The sequence below is a fragment of the Numenius arquata genome, chromosome 7, assembly GCF_964106895.1.
Source record: "Numenius arquata chromosome 7, bNumArq3.hap1.1, whole genome shotgun sequence".
NCBI lineage: Eukaryota > Metazoa > Chordata > Aves > Charadriiformes > Scolopacidae > Numenius > Numenius arquata.
This window is the reverse complement of record NC_133582.1, coordinates 44447985-44468350: the sequence shown is the minus strand read 5'-3', so window position 1 is coordinate 44468350 and position 20366 is coordinate 44447985. Positions and strand designations below refer to the sequence as shown.

The 20366-nt window shown below is 39.7% G+C and overlaps 1 protein-coding gene across 4 annotated transcripts in view; it reads left to right on the top strand.

The window, feature by feature from the left end:
• Positions 1–19551, top strand: part of CNOT10 (CCR4-NOT transcription complex subunit 10) — a 35467-nt gene extending 15916 nt beyond the window's left edge. Inside the window, exons 10-19 of one of the 4 annotated variants that reach the window (XM_074150301.1) lie at positions 859–1061; positions 4662–4783; positions 5422–5598; positions 8216–8296; positions 13350–13463; positions 15319–15449; positions 16225–16260; positions 16375–16502; positions 17756–17831; positions 19266–19551. In XM_074150301.1, coding sequence (XP_074006402.1) covers positions 859–1061; positions 4662–4783; positions 5422–5598; positions 8216–8296; positions 13350–13463; positions 15319–15449; positions 16225–16260; positions 16375–16502; positions 17756–17831; positions 19266–19420 — 1223 coding nt within the window. In that variant the 3' untranslated portion in view covers positions 19421–19551. The remainder of the gene's footprint in view (positions 1–858; positions 1062–4661; positions 4784–5421; positions 5599–8215; positions 8297–13349; positions 13464–15318; positions 15450–16224; positions 16261–16374; positions 16503–17755; positions 17832–19265) is intronic. The other 3 variants (XM_074150303.1, XM_074150302.1, XM_074150304.1) reach the window with 3 other exon arrangements.
• The last annotated feature ends 815 nt before the right edge of the window (positions 19552–20366 follow it).

Genomic DNA, 20366 nt, shown 5'->3' with positions numbered 1-20366 from the left:
TTAAAATCTAGTTACTATCAAGCATTTTATTGCTTTTCCCTATTCCTCTGCTGGTCCTGTACCTAAGTGCAGTCTTAGGTGCCAGTGTGAAGACACAAAATGTTTTATGCTTGTTAACAGCAAAGTGGTTTTCTTCTGGAATCTGTATGAGTAACAAAGATGTATATTCTCACACTATTATTATCACAGAATCACAGAATCACCTAGGTTGGAAGGGACCTTTTAAGATCATCTAGTCCAACCGATTAAACAAACAAACAAACAAAAAAAAAACCACACACACACACAAAAAAACAAACAAACAAAAAAAAAAACAACAAAAAAAAAACCACACACAAAAAAAACCCACTAACCACCAAACCCAACAAAAAAAACCAAACAAAAAAACACACACAAAACACCACCCAACACTAATCCATATCCCTGAGCACTATGTCAACTCCTCTCTTGAATACCTCCAGGGATGGTGCCTCAACCACTTTCCTGGGCAGCCCATTCCAATGTCTGACAACCCTTTCAGTAAAGAAATATTTCCTAATATCTAACCTGAACCTCCCCTGGCGTAACTTGAAGCCATTGCCCCTTGTCCTATCATCTGTAACTTGGGAGAAGAGACCGACCCCCGCCTTATTATGTAACATTTAGCTTGCATGACAAGGAACTTAAATGGTTAGCATTTAACGTACTTCAGTCTTTATTAAGAATACAATTAATTTGTCTTTTGTATCTGGAATTTCTGCAGTTAAAGGGATTTTTGGTAGTTTTTGGGTGTTACCCACAGCTTCCCTCTTCTTCCCAGAGTTATGTTTTTGGCTCTCTTGAGCTGCACATCCAATGTGATGTAATCCTTTTCTGCAGGTAAAAAATTTTCAGGGAGACCCATGTGTACGCTACTGACTAACAAACGGTATGAGTTGCTCTACAATTGTGGAATTCAGCTGTTGCATATTGGGAGGCCCTTGGCTGCCTTTGAATGCCTGATTGAGGCAGTCCAGGTTTATCACTCAAACCCTCGTCTTTGGCTGAGAATAGCAGAATGCTGCATTGCTGCCAATAAAGGGGTAAGTAGATTTGCAAATTCCTTATTTTGATTGTAGTTACGAAATGAATGGGTAATCCTGAATTGATTTGAAGCACATAATATTTCTCCAAGTCATCTGATGGTTTACCTTACTTTGTCTTGAAATAATTTTAGAAATAAACATAAAGATATTTTTTGTAAATAAGCTTGTGTTATTCTCTAATGAAGCATCACTTTGTAACAGGAAGCAATATGTTCTTTCTGTAGTGAGTACTCTTTACTAAAAATGTAGATACTACCATTAATAGTTTGACATGATATTCATGGATATTTTATGGTGCCTCAGCTTTCCACAGTCATTTCATACTGGTTGCAAAATCCTGGGGTTTAGGTATAATTATAACATATATTTTATATGGGTTTTGTGTGTGTGTGTATATATATAGAGAGAGAGAGAGAAAACCACCACCACCAGAACAACCCCTTTAAGTAATTCTGTCTTTTTTTTGTGTGAACAGAAGAATTAAACTTGCTCAAGATATTTTCTCTGTACTTCAAAGTATTTCTGTTCCTGCTTGCAGAAATAGTAAGGCGAGATTGGAGTCAGTGACCATTTGTAGTATCTAAGGAAGGAAATTTTTGGGGCTGCTCTTGGAGGTTTGATACTCACTTTGAGGTCTGATGCACAGAAACAACTTTTGTTGCTAATACTTTGAGGTGAAAGGGTTGTTTTTCTTTTTTTTTTTAACTTTTGGCTGAAACATCTTGAATTTTTAGGTTTAGACTCTAGAAATTGCATTACTGCTTCTGAAACAACAAAGTTCTAGCTTAAATTTTAGCTGGAGTAGTAGGAGAAAACATACATTTATCCAGTAGAGATCCTTTGCCTCTATGGCTGAAAGGATGTTGCTACTGTTTTAGCAGACAGTAAGGTTAGTCTTTTGATGTTTTAATGAATGTGGTTATTGGATCCGACTGGTGAAAAATCTTGTTTAAAATCAAAATATAGCACCATGTCCTAAACTTTACTGGAAGATGCAAAGACTCTTGTAGAGGACTAGTAAAATATTTGGTTAAAGAGAAGCTTTCTTCCTGGCATAATGTTCTTGATTATTTACAGTTTTCTTGATGTACAACTGATATAAACTCCTTAAACTTCTTTTTTAATTCTGTCTACTGTAAATCCACTATCGAAATTCAGATGTCACTCCATTTTATAGGACTAAGCTGGATGAAGATAACAAGATGTGCTCTGATTTCCACTGAAGTCTTTGCACATGATCTTCCTTCTCTTCATGGAGCCAAAACTCATAAAAAGCTTTGTTTTTTCCTCACTGAATAGCTGCTAGAGGTTGAGAGGGTGAGAGACTGTAGCGTGGGTAGCCTGTAAGTGACATAGGCTGAGGAAGCCGAGATCAGCCTTTCCCATCCTGAAGGAGTGGTGACCACAGCTGCTGGGAAGCTGAATCCCAAACTGCCGAGACCTGTCATTCCTCTGCGGGCAAAGTTTGTGAAAACCTGCTGAGAGCAGATGTATTGCATGTCCAATGGGGCATCTTGGTTTCAACCTCTTGATCCATGTCTGTTTAGGATAAGACCCTATGTTACAATTCAGAGGGATGGGGACAGGGTCATTCGTTCTTAGAACAGAAAACTGCACCAAAATAGTACATCTGTGAAATTAAGATACTGTGCTTGGTTCCTTATGAAACTGTAATTCTCCCCTCGTGTGTGGGCCTTATGATGTAATCTATAATTGCATGATCCCATGCAGTTATTTCCACAGCATGTCCGTTTCACAGTGCATGGGATGGGTGGGATGAATTGAACAAATGGCTATATTCACTCTATTCACCCCCACCCCCCGAATTCTCTGTTTTCCCTCTCTGGGTGGCCTCTGCGCCTTTATTTACTGCACAGTATCCAAATCCTTCCAAATGCAAAATTTGTAACTTTTCCCTTGGGAATTTTAATGGTGCTGACTATTTTGGTATCTCTATTTCAGAAAATTTAAGATATTCAGAGCTTTATAGGAGAGGTTTGATTATATCCCCATTTCACAGGCACAGCACTCAAGTTTCAAGAGTGTTGGGTCAAAAAGGGAGTGACTTTGATTGTGTAAGTGCTAGCTGTTGTCAGATAGTTCTGAGTACTTAGTTTTACAAAGCACAGCGAATGCAGGAAGAACAGCTTTCTTCATACTCATTTTGCAATTTTCTGTGTCTATCCTAATAGTTACAAGTCACATATAGATAAAGAAGACACAGCTAATCGATCATCTCTAGTGGAAAGCTGGCTGTGAGGGACTGGATTAGCATAGGTTTTGTGGCAAAAAACAAAGCTAGGATTCTGTTTAGAAGGACGATGTCTCACAGTCTGAAAAAGGGAAATATAGACCCTTACAGGGCACTTCTTTATTTACTGCAGGCTTGCCAAAGCAGTAGATGATGTCAGGCTCCTTAAGCCTGGCCTTCCTCCTGCTACAGTGGGGATGTTGTGTGGTGTACCAGAGGGATTGAATTCATGTCACAAAAACAGCGTGCTGTTTCCTAAATTTGTAAACTTACAAGAAAAAAAATTAACTTTGGATACTGTTAATATTAAAAGCAAAGGGGAAATGTCTTTAAATTATAAGACTTGCAACATGACAAGTGAGGCCCTAAAATCAACAGTATGTTTAATTTGACCTTGTAACTCCATTTGCAATAATCTTGCTTGATATCTAAGTATCGATTCATATTTATACTCTGAACGTGATACAGAAAAGTATTTTGATTTATAAAATATAGATGGAAGATGATTCCCTTTCTGCAGTTTTTTTAACACCTTTTCCAAAATAATGTGCTTTGTTTCCAAACTTATTGCATGCAATTTTTTATTTGACAGTAAATGCCATTATAATGTCAATATTCTTCTTCACAATAGATTCTGATAAATTTTCTGGAAAGCGATAGCTATTTAAATTGCAGATTTAGGATAAGTTTTTTCCTTACAAGTGCAACTTTTCATCACTAACTTTACTTAGCAACAAAGTTGTGAAGATGGCTTATGGTAAAATAAACAAACTCCAGTAAATATGGTGCAGAGATAATTCTTGGGACTGACAGGGTGCTTTAAGTTCATTTGACCCTCAGAACATCTGCATACTCAAAAATCTGTTAATTTATTTAACTTTGCATATGTTGTGGTTCAGCTGCATGCTCCCCTTGGAACGATTTGAGAGCAGCTTTTTCAGAGAGCATTTGGAATGCTGTGTAAGCAGGGAGAGAAGACGGCAGGTGTTACAGTGCCAATTCTGAATATTATTTGATTTCTCTTTAGATATCCTAGCAGTTCTCTTAATACGACTTGGTTCATTGTTCTTTTGCTTTCAGAACGGAGGAGAAACTAGGTCAGTAGGCTATCAGACAAGCTGTCAGGACTAATCTGTGGTTACACTGTGTGCAGTAAAATCCCTCTGCAATACAAAGACAATAGAAGGTGCCTGAACCTTTGTGATATTTAAGATTTAAAACTCTACTCATATAAACTATTAATTCTTACATTTTAGCAGGATTCAAAGTCTTCCAGCTTTTACTTATTTTATCAAGCTGTTGTTCAGCAGCCTTGGTATTTTAGTCTTTTTTTTTTTTCCTTTTAGACATCAGAACAAGAGACTAAAGGTCTTCCCAGCAAAAAGGGAATTGTGCAATCTATAGTAGGTCAAGGCTACCACCGTAAGATAGTCCTAGCATCCCAGTCAATACAGAATGTCGTTTATAAGTAAGTATCTTTTCCATGGGCTCTATATTTTTTTATCTTACCTTTGTTAAGGATACATATCTGTTTATCAGGAGGCTTTAAAACTGCCATGGAATAACTGTACATTTTGGAATTATTAATGTAGTGAAGAGAGAGGCATGTGAAAATGATGAGTCTTACTTGAATGTCACTTGGATGCCTTCTCTATGATGGCCAGCAGAGGGCTTAACTGTGTATTCGTTGTGACTAAGGAGGCCATTAAAGCTTAAAAGTTATTTATCTGAAACTTGTATTTCCAGTTAGCTAAATCTGTCCGCTTTTTCTCTTAAAGATACATATTTCAGTAATCCACTCTAGAAAAGTGCTGAAAATATAGTTGATCTGTCATAAAACTTCAGGAAGCAAAGTAAAGAGAAACTTCTTGTCATTACATAGTTGAATCTGCTCATTGTATGTGGGCATCGTGGTGTACTTTCCATATATAAGAATAGCAAGATACATATGTCTTCATAAATTAAACGTGTTATATTAAAACATGATTTAAATTTTTTAGGTAAAGTTTTCTCTGGAATCAGATCTTTCTGGAGCTCTGTTTTTAGTTTTTTTTTTTTAATTTAGTAGGATTGCTACTCATTGGTTAACTTCTGTGTCTCTTTAAGTGATGGGCAGTCCTCAGCAATACCTGTAGCCAGTATGGAATTTGCAGCGATTTGTCTAAGAAATGCCTTGCTGCTACTGCCAGAAGATCAGCAGGAGCCAAAGCAGGAAAATGGATCTAAAACTAGTAGCCAGCTGGGGGGAAATACAGAAAACAGTGAAAGCAGTGAAGCATGCAGGTAAACAGAATTGCATGTAAACCTTTCTTTATGTCCACAGTAATTCTGGGCTGACAGTCTGTGTCTGCTACCTGTGCTGTTTGGCCAGCAGAAAAAAAAATGTAAATTCTCAGCAGTGTTGGGATATCCAAGGAAATTTAGTTGCTTGTTGTTTTAATTGCTGGTATGCTAATTTAAGAAAATACCCAGTTGATTCCTACCAGTCCTAACAACCTTAATAAATTAGACAGTGAAATTCTTTTTTTTCCCTCTGGCCATCTTATTTTCTTTGCTGCAAATGTTATGTTTTCCCACACCCTCCTGCAGTGCATATTGGTATTTTTCTAATTGTAAGTGAAGTTTCAGATGTTACAGTGATTCTGTGTACATGTGTGTGCGCATGTGCACCACCAGGTACTTGATTCAATGTATAAATGTCTAGCAATTCAGTAGTAAGCATTTCCCTGTGATCAGATCCAACATTCGTCAGCCCTAGTATGCTTTGTTGTGTTTGTTTTAGACTAGAAACGGGAAATTATATTTAGAAGGTAAGTAGGAACGCAGCACAGAGCTATTCCTTAATAAATTGCATGTTACAAAAAAGAGTTTAAGAAAAATCTCTTTTCTTCTCCTTAAAGCTTCAGAAAAACTTGTAGACAATATATGTCAAATGTTAAATAGCAGAAAGGTGTCTTAATTTTTTGTGTTGATCCTGATGTTTTCCGAACTTCATTTTGAAGAGTAACTTTGTTGGCTCTAGACTGTACTTTCATTAATGACCATTTTGAGAAAGGAAGAGTTACAATAACTAATCTGGAAAAAGTGTCTGTGCTAGAACTTGAACTACTTAGAGTAATGAAAAAACACGTTTTTGTCAGACCCAAGTACAGATGAATTTTAAGAAGATAAGATCCTTTTGTCACACGGCAAGATTTACTGCACATACGCTGTGCTGCGCAGGCACAAGGTGCATCCCCACATGTTCTGAGGTTGCCTGGGAGAGGCTGGGGCTGGGTGTTGGTGGCTGCTACTGCTACAACAGTATTTGAAGGCTATTCTCTGTAACCCTTTTTTTCCCCCAATGGCAGTCTTTCCTGTCAAGTGACCAAATAATGTATAAACTTTTGAGGTGGGAAGAGGTGTTTCTTTTTCACTTATCAAGGTTAGAGGTTGTGAACTAACCTCCCCTGGCAACCTGTATGCAGCCCATTGAGGTGAAGCTCTTCTAGTTTAAGCAAGACTTCTATTTTAAGCTTATGGAGCCCACTGAATGGCAGTGATGAAAACAACATGGTGGCCCTTACTCAGACAAGACCTCCTTTTTTTTTTTAATTTTGTTTTGGAGTTTGTTTTTTGTTTTTGTAGGAGTGAGGAAAGGAAAATATGCCCTGTATGGGAAGATCCTTTACTGCCTTCTGCTTTCAAAACCAGATTCTTTTTCTGCTTAAAAAAAATATTAAAGACTCCCTTATATCTCTCAGTGGTCACTGCCAGTTTCAAAATGTCCAGCAACAAAGGCTGTTCTTCAGTTTGTGTGTCACATTCTGAAAGGTTCTCTAAGGATTTGTTCCTTCTGACATGGGATCCTCTGCAAGAGAACATTGGAAGATAGAAGGCAGTTGAAGAAAATCACGCTAATTGAACAGGATGGTTTTGAAGCAAATCCCACTAATTGCACAGGCTGACTCTCAGACAGATTCTGCTGTTATTCACAGGAAAACAATGAATACTTTCAGTGGTTAAGGGTATTTTTTAACCTAATTTTTGGCAAAGGCATGAGGTATATACACTACAGCAGTGTTGAGTACAGGTTTCCTTGGAGTCTGTTGCTATCTGTTTTGAAGGTCTAAGTTAGAGTTATCTTACCTGTTTGTAATAAACAGATATGAAACTACATCAATGAAAAAGTTCTTGTTAGGTGGACAGACTCAGTCTCAATTCTGATTTTTTGATCTGTTGTTTCTAACCCTCAGTGTCTCTCTCTGCCAAGGTGCAGCTGTTAACCTTCTCTTCAATTCTCATTCCAGAAGGTTGTTGCCTTTCAGCTTATTGGAGAACAAAGTTGCACACTTTTTAAGTAGAGCAAATACTTATTCCAAAAAAAAAGCCTAGTGTAACTTTAAGAAAGTGGAAATTTTTATTTATTTTTTTTAAAAAGTATTTTGAAATAAAGGCAGCTCGAAGTCAAAAGGAAGCTGGAGCACTGTGGATTATCTTTCTAGAATATTTAGGTAATTAGTTTTTAAAATGCCTAGGGAGAGAACTAGTTTACTGCTTTTCTTACAGGCTAAAAGAAGAGAGGCTACAAATGCAGCGAGTTCTGCATCTCTCCAGTTTCAAGTTCTTGTCCGACACCAAGCATAATAAATAGCTTGAGACTGTGGAGAATGGCGTGGGTGGTTTGGTCTGTCAGTCAAATCCTTCCCAGCAAATGTCCCCCTTCTTCCTTCTCAAATAGAATGGTTAGGATAAGAGCATATGCCTCAGGTTTTGCATAGTTTCATTTCCCTGTTTTTTAGGCAATAGAATTTTTCCTGTCCTTTTAAATGGAGTGTATAAATATCAGTGCTTATTGTGTATAGAATTTTTTAATTATTTATAGTCACTCCCTATAATTAATACACTGATTTTATTCTAGCAATAAAAGTCATGAAGGGGATAAATTCATTGCAGCTCCACCTTCTTCGCCTTTGAAGAAACAGGAATTAGAAAATTTAAGGTAAGTAAATAATATAAAATATCCACCACAAAATGAGCCCCCTCTTAAACTCTGCATTGATTCTGGAGTCATTGCTAGATTTTATTATTATTTTTTTTTTAGGTATTGCAATGTTGATTTTTAACTGTTAATCTAAGGATGCCTTTTTTCAAATGTGTGTGCTTCCTTTTTTCTGGGCTTTGAGTCTGAACAAATAGAAACCATCCAGAATGTCAATTCAGAAGGCAGATCAGTTTGTCTGATTCCACTCTTATTTGCTTGGCATTATATATTGGGCAAAACTAAAAAAAATCAAGTCCCATAAATTTACACAATTTTACACAATTTTAGACAAAACTAAAAACCTGACGATGGCTACTGTGATTGGTGGAAGGGGTGGAAATTACTGTATGGTGGTACCTTTTCCCTTTATAGCCTTGATAAGGTTAGTTTGGAATTCAGCCCCCACAACATTATGTGCTTGTTGGAGGGGGAGAAAAAATGGAAGTGGTAAAAGCAGCTATGCTGCTTTCAGATGAGAATGGTGCTCCTTGCAGCAGGAGTAAATTCTTAGTTTGCATAAAATAGAAAAATTGCTTCTGTCCAGGCGTTTGACTTCCTCACCATGGAAGAACATAGGTAAAATTTGACTGCAGTCTTTTTCATGTTCTCAAAGATCCTTAAACTACTTGTTCAGCAGCCTGAGTGCTCTCCACACAGAATAACTCCTACGTGTCTAAATAAGTATCATGTTATCTGGAACCTCTTTACTTTTCCCCAACAAGATTATCATTTGCTGGCAACATTAATTATTTCAGGTGGCTGCCAGCCTGTTGAAAATTTCTCTTACTATAAAGCTTGCACCTGCTTAGAAAAAAGAAATCTGTTTTAAGTTTCCATTATGGACAAAGCATACAGTAATTTCCCACTTAAACTCTTGGGTAAACACTCTGTTCCAGCCTAACCCCAGGTAACCTGTGTTTTCTAATGACCAGCTTAACCTTTACTTTGCTCCACTACATGTAGCAAATCTACCTGTATTCATTTAAAAGCAATTTAGCAGGAATATATGAGGAAACATTACTGAGACCTTGATTATTTATTCTGAAGTGGTACAAGAGTACGCTACTCGAAATAGAGAGCACTGGATTAAAAACAGTGATGTGGGTTGGTTGTGGTTTCTCCTTTTTTTTTTTTTCTCCTGACTGTTGAAAATGTGGTTGCCACATGTCAAAATGATAGTGTCACATTGTGATTTTTTTTTTTTTAAATACATAGTCTTTTATTTCACAATCAGCTGTTGTTATCTACTGATGAAACCTGACAACATGCCAGGAAAAACTTCCCAGTTTAGCAAGAATTACACTACTCCTTCTGGTAAAGAACATCATGTAAGGAAAGGAAAAGCATTGATTTATTTTTTTGTGATACTTCCTCTGGATTTAACCACCAAAGCACTAGATATCCCTAGAGAGTGATTCTACTAAAGCTATTTCTAAGTTTCTGCAGATAGCTGTGAAAAGCAAAATGCATTGCCTTCAAATGTTAGTATATTCCTGTAGTCTTGCTCACTAAGGAGCTAAGTGAGAAAATTAAAATTCTTGTCTAGTCAGGGAAAATTAAGCAAAAAACATTCTGAATGTTGTCAAGGATTATCCTGAGGAATAGGTGTCTATTCAATTCAGTCTTTCCCTGTTAAGTCACTGGACTGAAAAGCCTCTAATGCATCAAAACTGAAATGGGCAACTTAAATGCTTTTTTTTGCATGAATTTGTACAGTTGCGCATCCTAATAAGTTTAAAATGACTGAGTTTGTCCCTAAAAAGTTCTTAAAAATTAAAGATACTATCTATAAAATGCTTACGCATCATATGTATTGTTTGGTACTTGTGCACAGATTAGTTGAGCAGACTGTTCTCATAATAAGCAGTAATTCAATTGCAAGGTTTTAAAAGCTGCAATCAAAAGTTGCTAAGAATTTGTCCATAGGAAGTGGAAACTCCAGACTTTTCTTCTGAGTTTCTTCTAAACGATTCTGCTCTTCGCTGCTTCTCATCCTGCGAGAAGCCAATTCCCCTGCTCAGCTCTCAGCCTGTGGTGTGTTTCAGCACACTAGAACAACCCCACACTGTCAGGATACACCAGAGTAAAGGAGTTCTGGTAGACCGTGGTGCTACATTTGGAAATTCTTTTTTAGTTTATTGTAGAAGTTGAGGTGGATAGCAACAGACCTTGTTGTAGCCTCTTTCCCTGTAGATTGTGTGAGAATGTTAATTTTCCCTTTCAAAGCAGCTAGACATAAAGGAATAGTTTGATCACCCGCTTTGTCCTGAATAGATTTGGACTGCCAGCCCTTACTATAAGACATGTGAACCAATTTCACCCTTTTTTCCTTTCTTTTGACTCTTCCATTGGCCATCTCCAGTCCATCATTATACTTTATTTACTTACGTATTTTTGAAGTCTGCATACCCTACTATAGTGTTCCAAGAGCATCACTGACTTTGCTAATAATTTCACAGGTAATACTGTAAAGACCCCGCTGCCCACCGATATACCTCGTCTCTCCTCCACACCTACCCAGTTTAGCCTCATTTATCCACTTAAAGGTTGCTGTGGGCTGTTTGGCCTTGTCACAATGATGGAAGCTTACAATGCTTACCACCCATAGCTGTTTCACACTCTTCTTCCTCACTCTCGGCCACTGGGTAGTTCTTCCTTATCTCCCTTTTGCTGGTGCTGAATTTCCCCATTGAGTAAGGACCATCTGCATTCTGTATTTCTTAGTATTTTGCATTGTTTTGCCTGTGTTGAAATGTATGAAGTAGATAGCACAATAGCAGATAGTTTCTTAGCTAGCTGTTTGAAATTATTTTAGATTAGTGATGTCCTCTGTAGGGTTTAGTAGTGCCATTTTTGGTGCCTTCATAGTAAGTTTCGAAGAATTGGATTTGCTCTGGCTTGCCCTTTGCCTGAGAAATAAGCCAAGTCAGATGTGGAGTTTGGATTCTGTAAACTTGCAGTTGGTGTGGGCTGACAAATCTTGTTGCCTAAACCTGCACAAGAGGCTGTTTGACATAATCTGGCAGTTTAAAAAAACATTTTTCTTTTTCCTAGTGCAAAGGCAGTTTTATTTAGGGCATGCGGAGGCTCAGTGATGCTGGAAGTCTGCCGTGCTCAAAGGCAACCTGTGGAGTTTTGTCAGAATCCTGACCGAGGTGAAAAACTAGTTTGTCTTTTCCCTTGTGGTGCAATTCTTCTGCTCCGGTTAGCTGTCAGGTCTCCTGAGCGTTTGGTTTAACTGGCTCAACAATGGATCCAAGTGCACAAGAACAGTACTGCAGGGAAGAAAACCTGACTATTTCCCTCCTCTTTAGATGGCTGTTGCTGAAGAATCTTGCCAGCTCTTACATGGCTTAAACAGTGACAAACCCTTGGAGCAGAGGAGTAGGTTTCAGTTTTGCTGGACTTGCCTGTTGTGTGATTGGAGTGTGTCTTGTGTTTGAATTTACACTTTCAGAAATAAATATAGGCTTTCAGAAGAGTTGGGGAGAATAGGAGACATATATTGATATAAAGGGTAATAGCAACCAACTCTACAGGCCTTGGCTTGCGTCTAAGGGTATTTAGCTGGTGACATTTAGCATCTCTGCTGGTTTAAAAGCTGTGCTTCCTTAAGGCAGAGACGAAAAGAGGCTAGTTAGAAGCAGGCTGTTATTACAGAGACTTCTTTTTTTTCCCCACGTTCCCTCCCCCTCCCCAGTCACAACCTTTCAGAAATATTTTAGGTTTGGGACTTGAAGCTGGGGAAGCTTTCCTCTCCCTCTCTCAAGCTTTTGTATGTGTTCAGATTTGATGTGACATCTGGGCACGGTAGAGAGGAAGTGGGGGGTAGGGAGAAAACACTGGAGAAGTTTCTTATCCTGCTTGTGCATAATTAAGGAGCATGCCTCCTGGGAAAGGGGAATAAAGGCACCCCAGGTCCTGCCACGAATTACATGACTTACTGCTGGACCAAAAGTGGGCTTGACAGTTGCCAGAAGGTTGCACGGTAATAGCCCACCTACCGGCGGGAGAGTCGAAGGCTCTTCTCCCATCGCTCCCAACGTGAGACCCCGCTAAGAGGATCCGCTCTTCCTCCCTGGAGAAGGACAGAGGCCGTGCTCACAGCAAGGCGTCGCAGCCTGCGGCCGGCAGAGACCCGTGCCCCGAGGACAGGGCAGCCTGCCCTGAATGATGTCTTACGAAGTGGAAAATATCCCCAAGTGCTGTGTCTGGGGAGCCGGGGGGGGAGCTATTACAAAGTGCGAAGCTTGGCCTAATGATGGCATCCTGACGTGGGGTCATTGTTTGAAGATGGAAAATGCGAGTAGCTCAGATTTCGTTACAGGAACTGTCAGAGACTTTGTGGTTTTGGAAAGATAAGTAAGTCTGTGACAGCAACAAAATGCCACGCATCAGTCAGTCTTGGCAGTGGGTTACAGCTCTCAATGGAACACCAAACTGGAAATGCCAGATTCTCCAGCGTTTATTGTCTACCTGTGTGCAAACATTGTACAGCATAACAGTGAAATACATTACAACTTAATTGATTGCTGCTATATGTCTGTAGGTTGTATGCTACAGAAATCTACAAGTCTGCTGCCCTTGGCTGCAGCTGGAGGGGGGGCAGGGAAGCACAAACCGGAGTGCAAGGTAAAATGAATAAAAAGAGAGTGGGAAAGAAGGCTCTCCATAAGAAAAATGACATGTGTAATGAGGTCCATCTTTTTTTAATCTGTTATTTATGGTCAAAATTTCAGAATCTTACTGAGCATAAAGTGGTGGTCCTTGGTTTATACCGGTGGAGTGTGTCTCCTAATTCAGAGAATGCGATTGAGGCTGTAGATAATAAAACACTAGCTCCTTTACTTCATAGTTTGACTCAAAGACATTATTGAAAGTTTATGATTTATTTCTTCATCACTTAACAAGAAATACATCTTACAGCTGCATTTGGAATCATAAAATTCTCCATTTAACATATTGGCTTTCCTCTCCCCCTCCCCCCCCTTTTTTTTTTGTCCCCCTCCAGGTGCTCAATACTTGCGTGTAGTGCTTACGTGGCTCTGGCTTTGGGTGATAACCTTATGGCATTGAATCACGCAGATAAACTTCTTCAGCAACCAAAGCTGTCAGGGTCTCTTAAGTAAGTCTGACGTGGTCATTTCTTCTTTCTCAGCCCTGCTTTTTTGCTGGAGAGTTCTGAGTTGAAGCTTCCAATGTCTGTAGCTGCTTGCCCATTCTGTATCTGATGCAAAGAATTGCTTGGCCTGCTCCTGTTCTTGTTGAAGCCCTGACTAAATGTTCATTGACACGCAGGAACGTGAGTCCCCTTGTTTGTGTATGAATTCCACGTAATTCAGAATCTATTGCTGCCTTTGTTGCTATTGGCTAATCTCCAGCCTTGGGTTCCACCCAGTGGCAGGGCCGTCCGGTCTCTGTCCCGATTCACTGTGGGGCTGCACGTGCTGGTGTTGATGCAGCACGAGGGGCAGGAATGAGCAGCTGGGGACAGACAACATCAGCCCATGCCACCACGCTGCTGAAAGCTCGTTTAGGAAACCACAGCCTAGGAGGGGAAGGTTTGCTCAGTCAGAGGGGTACCAGATCTTGGGTGTTCAGGGCTGTCACTTTAACTGCTACTGTTGCTTATATCGGTTCCATTCTTCCATTTCTCTTTGTCAGTTCTTAATTGGCACTGTATTTTTTTGGAAAGATGTTCAAAGCTCATTCTGTTTCTACCCACCAGCTCCCATACATCTCTGCAAAATCAAGAAAGGCAGCTTTACCCCCATCTTCTGACCTTGTTTGTGCATGTAATTCCTATGTCATACACAGGATAAAATATAGCACAGGTTTTTATGGTCGTAACGGTATTTTTCAAAACTGGTCATGTACTTGCAGAAAGCAAGCTAACCTGTGCTTATTTTTATATGCTGCCAGCATACTCTAAAATGGTCTGTGCCAATTAAATTCTTTGGCTCCCATGCTTCAGACTACTGCAGAAGCTCATCTTTTTGCACGGTCATTGTATAAGCAAGATCTTAGAGGAGTTTGCAAGGTAACATGTCATTTTGTGAAGGCAGTGTTATCATTACAGAATGCTGGTGACAGTTCTTGCAAGGGCAGAGCACCAGGTATCTTGGTCCCAGGAAACTAGGCTTTTGGGCAGATTGGGAGTATTGAACTGTTCCTGTTTTGCTTAAGTGAAATAAATTGCATGTAGAAAGTTACATTTGCTGTATCAGATCTAAATTGCAGAAATTATTTTGGATGACTGACTGATACTTTACCTGATGTTTTGTAATTCATTACAACCAACTATACGGTCAGTTTGCAGTGTACTGTATACAGCTCCATACAACAAGCATGAGCTTTTTTGCTTAACTTTTGTTTCAGATTGAATATTTGCAAACTAAGTACGCTCTCAATCGGCCAGGATTCCTTCTGTTCCAAAGTTGAAAAGGAAAGCTGCTGATAAGCTGAGCTGAACTACAAGTGTCAAACACCAGACTTAATTCTTTTCTAAAACCTGCAGTTGGAAAGATGTCTGTGCCCCATGGACAGGCCTTGTATAGTTGATGTCCTTAGAAATGCATCTTGCTTACAGAATTAGTTTGATTTTTATCAAATATAAAGTTACTTAACACCTCAAATTATAGATGTACCCATATCCTGGGTGTTTTTGTAAGGATTCCTCTTTAAATTCTCTGATATAAAGCCATACCAAGGTAATCTTTCTGGAATGGCAGTTCCTGTGCATGAATGAATTGTCATTATTCAGGTACAGATTTTTTCACCACATTAGTGGTATTATGGGTATATATACCCATATATATGGGTATTATGGCAATACTTTACAAGCCCCCTAACTTCCGTGCAAGTGCTTCAAGTAATAGTTTTCATGTGCTTGAGTTAAAAACTGCATTCGGTTTGTCTTGCATAACAAATTGTGGGGGCTGTTAACGCTGATATTTGTACCAAACCCTTTGCTGTTGTAGGTTTCTTGGGCATTTGTACGCAGCAGAAGCTCTCATCTCTCTAGACAGAATATCTGATGCCATCACTCACTTGAACCCCGAGAACGTCACTGATGTTTCCCTCGGGATCTCTTCAAATGAGCAGGATCAAGGTTAATGAATCCACACTTTATGAGAACCAATTATGCTTTCAGCTGCCTGCCTGCTGTAAACTTCTGTATACAAATATGATGATGATTAAGACATCTGGTTTTAAGCCATAGGTTGTTTGTGTTTTTGTTCCTGTTGTGCTTTTGTTTTCCCAGCTTTAGTTCCTACTTTGTGTTTGGTTTGTCTGTTGCATGTTTGTCTTTCCTTTAAATTAGGTCATTCTGAAACATAAATAGAACTGTATATTGTAGCATTCTGGCTTGTCTGAACGTAACTTTTGAAAGCTGCTTTTGTTAAATATGCAATTATGGTTAAGTTTGGGCTTCATACCTTCTCTTCCAGCTTTTTAGTCTCCAAACTAGGATTTGCAATATCAGTGAAGTCTACTCACTGCGTTTAGTGAGAGATAGGAGTAGGGAGAACTTAGTTAACCTGTATCTTAATTTTCTTGCAGTGCTTCCAGCTGGGAGCGTGTATTCGGTAACAAAAATATTTCAGAGCCCATGTGTATAGTTAAGTCCACAGCAGCGCTGGTTTCAGTGACATGTCTGCAGTTTAAACTTCACTGTTCTCACTGTAGCTTTTAGAGAAGCAAAATATTAAGGATAGAAAGTCTTAAGTGGCATAAACTCTTGAGCAAGCTGGTATGTTTTCCCTTTTTAATGTCAGACCATGAAGAAAGAAGCAAATTTGTACCTCTATATTATTTTTGTAATAAGTTTTTAAAAAGTTTACAGATCATGATGAATTTTGTTGTTTGTTTTTTTTTCTTTGCAGGGTCTGACAAAGGAGAGAATGAGGCGATGGAATCTTGTAAGTACCAGCCACCGCCATCAGCAGAGAACAGGAACGAACTTGGCCAGTTCAAAAGAAAAGAGTAAGGGAGAAGAATGGTTTTCTTATTTTTTTTTTTTTTTTTAATTGCAGCTGGGAAGCAGACCCCACAGTGTTACCCCAGTTCGGTCACATCTGCGCGGACAATGATGTTGTTTAACCTTGGAAGTGCTTACTGCTTGAGGAGTGAATACGACAAAGCGCGCAAGTGTCTTCATCAGGTATGGAAAACAAATGTACTTCCTTCAGAGCACCATTTAGATCACAGCACATCCTGGTGATTTCATAGCTTGGGTTTATTTGCTGACATGGCAGCACTCTTCTCTCTCTATGAACCAATCTTTATTAGTAACATAAAATAAAGGAATTGCAGACTCACTTGTGCAAATAGTTCAGTACCACTATGGGAAGGTGGTTTTTTTGGGTCAGTTTGTTTGTTTTTAGATTATATCAAACCAGTGAAATGTAACTAGAGCCATGTGACTTTTTCTAAGGTTTGGGTTGGTTTTTTATCTTCCAATAGTAATTGTTGTATTTCGGAGGAGAAAGTTCTTGAGTTTACTTCTCTCTAATCAGTTAATAACACCATTTAAGCTATTAATTTTAAGGCTGTGAGAACAAACTGCAGTTCTGCTGGAGGTATGTTTCTTGCCTGTCTCTTGTCCTGAGAATTCTCAAGTACTGCTTTTGAAACTCTCCGCCTTCACTTACCCCGTGTCATTCGGTCTGTCTTATAGCTGAGACTGACCTTTCAACGACAATATATTTGTCTCTTTGCAGCCATTCCCGTCTGTCAGGAAGACTGCTCAAATGCATTGTTGAGCTGCAAACTGAAACAGCGGTCTTCCAGATTACTTCACAGTAGTTGTATCAGTGAACAGGCTCAAACTGCGTGAAGTTCTCAACTGCTTAAGGCCCTTGTCTTACTTTTTCTTTTCTCTGGGGGCCTCTTAGGGTTGGGCAGGTGTCTGTGCTTGGGACTCTGTGGCACATGTGTAAAGCCCAAAGGAGTGTAAGGCCATCTGTGGATGTAAAGCATAGTATGTCTCTGCATCTACAATAAATTGACTTCATAGCTGAAAAAGATTTGTATATGGAAAGATAATGAACAATCCTTGTTAAGTTTGTATTCTGAACTTTGGAGCAGTGGAGGTTACCTTCTTCACTTGTCATCTCACCACAAAACCACAGTAGAGTGGCCCAGGAATTACAGACTCCTATTAACATAAGCATACAGCAGATGGTGCTGCTAATTAGTGGGAAACAGTCTTGCAATGCAGATAATCTTTCAGTCTCTTCTTGCATGCATAAACCTGATGGAGTGTATTAGTTTGAAAAAAATCTTATCTTAGTTTATGAATTATTTGTTTTTGTTAACCAAGATGAAGGTAACAGCCTTCTCAAGGGGCACTTTCATTGAGCTGGATGTTTCTCTTAAGCACTTTTTCTCCCCACCCTCTTCTTTTTCACTAAGGCTGCTTCACTGATCCACCCCAAAGAGATCCCTCCAGAGGCTATTCTGCTGGCTGTGTATCTTGAATTACAGAATGGTAAGTTTTGAAATGCTCTGACCTAAATTTGGGATACAAGGGGAGGAGGGCAGTAGTCATTACTCCTAGTCTTTTTAGAGCTGTGCCAGTATTTGAATGACACCTGTTAGAACCTGTCTCCACTTCACGCTGCTGTGGATCCATGCAGCTGCACCTTCATTTCCATGGTTTATTGCCATCCTGTACACTCCAGATTTCTTAAACATTCATTTTCTGAGCTGAAGTCTTCTATACTTCGTGCAGAAATCGGCAGCCTTGAGTAGGCTCAGTAAAACCCTTGATGAGGTTTATGCTCTGAAGAGGGCTTGAAAGGCTTTTCATTAAAAGACAACTACAGTCCAAGTTTCCTGAAGAACCCATGTCAAGAGCCACGTAGCAAGTACTGTAATAAAGCGTGTCATATTGGTAACTCTCTCTTCCAAAATCGTTCCTTTTGAAGGCTCACTGTGTTTGCATGGGAAAAAGCCTCTACATAATGGGAAACTGGAAAAATTGCACTTGAATTCTCCAATGTGAGCAGACTGGTACAGCTCAGCTGCACCACTGAAGCTGCCATGGTTGTGGACCTGTGCCCCTTGAGGCTTTATGTCCTGGTGGTGTGACTTGTTCAGTGCATTTGTTCCCCTTTGGTTGTCTTGCACTGCAGGTGGCAGAGGACATGAGCATTTGTATTCAGAATTGAGATGTCTACAATTTTCTTATAAAGGTGTTTTCTACATTGGAATTTTGGAAACCTTTCTTTCTGCAACCAAGTAGTGTAGAGCAGAAGAAAGTGGGATTTACATCTCTCACCCCCTTATAAGTATATAACCGAAAGGAGCTAAGGCAACAGAGCGGTGCATCTCTTCTGAAACTGAAACTTTAGTGAAAGAAAAGTATTTGATAAGAGGGAGAAATGTTCTTTTTAGAACCTAGTGGTTTTTTTCTCCTACAATTTAATAGGTTTAATTTTTAACAATAAATTTTACATTTATATTGGTGTTTATTTGATGTACCATGCACACAGCTAAAAATCAGATCTCTTCTTTCAAAAACATGTTTTATATACACCCTTGACATTCACATTACCGTCTGCCATGTCACATGGTGAGGGCATTTTGTGTGAGCTCTGCGTGAGCCTCACTGCACAGATGGGAGAGAGAAGAGGTGCCCTCCAGGAGTTCAGCAGGTGCTCGAGCGTCTTCCAGCTCCAAGGTAAAAGCTTGATGTCTTCAGCTAAGAACAGGTAGACTCAAGCAATACTGTGTTTTCAAATTTACCTTCGTCTAATGCTTTTCCTGTCCATGTTGGCGTTTCAATGAATATGAAGAGGGTTGAGGTACGTGGCCTGGGCCCAGGGCTGGCTTGTCACCTCGCTTCCAAGAACAGTGATGCAAAGTCATATGAAGGTACTTTTCGGTTTTGGGTTCTTTTTAATGGAAAGGCATCTTGTAGGTAACACACAGCTGGCACTGCAGATCATCAAGAGAAACCAGCTCCTCCCTTCAGTGAAGACACTCTCCGACATGCGGAAGAAGCCCGTCTTCCAGCCAGTCCACTCAATCCAGCCCATTCAGATGCCAGCTTTCACCACCGTTCAAAGGAAGTGAGCTGCTGCTTCAACCTGCTGCTGCCCAGCCCAGGAGGGCTTGGGATTTTGTATATTTTTTTTAACCTAGGACACCTGCATACCCCAACTGCTGGAGTGTGTTCATTTATGTAAATTTTTAATAAAACATGTAAACAAAAAGGCTTGCTTGGAGGTGTTTGTAAAGGTTATTTCCTGAAGGAAAAGAAGTTGCCATTTGTTTTGAATGTGAGTGGCAGTTCACTTGTGTATTTTGATTGCGTAATTTGGCTCTTTTTGAAGAGAATGTATGGAAGGGAAGTGAGGGGAGGGAGAATACCATTTACCTGCTGAAACAGCAGCCGAGCTGTTGTGTTGGCTGCTGTGTTTTGACATGAGCTATGGTTTTGTGTTCCTCGAAGAAGAGTATTTTGTTATGGTGACGTAGCTACAGTCCACTGCCCTGCAGCAGCTGGGCCTTTGGGCACAAGGACAGGGTGGGGGGAGGAACATGTGGAGGTAAATGGCCTTAGTTGTAAGGAAAGACTTTTTTTCTGCAGGTCATAGACCAGTGGTGGAAGAGGTTCATGCCCCTTATGCCGCCCCTGTGAGTTTCCTGTGGTTACCTTATTAAGCTTATTTTTAGTGCAAAGAGCACAGCTCCAGCGTTAACAGCACAAGTTAGCAGCGTTGAGAAAAGCATCTTTCTATTCCCCCTTTAAAGGAGGAGCTGTGCTGCTGGCCTGCAGGGGTAGCAGGTCCCTGGAGCTAAGAGGTTGTGCTGTAAGGACACTAAGGCCCTTAACAGCCTTCAACAGTGCCACTGTAGTACACTCTAAAGCAGCAGAGACTTAACTGTCGTTAGTATGTAATTAGTACAAGCCAACCTTGCAAAAAAAAAAAAAAAAAAAAGGGCAGCAAAAAAAAAACACCTGACAAAAAAAAAGGCAAAAAAAAAAAAAATCAAACCCCAACAAACAGTCTGTCCC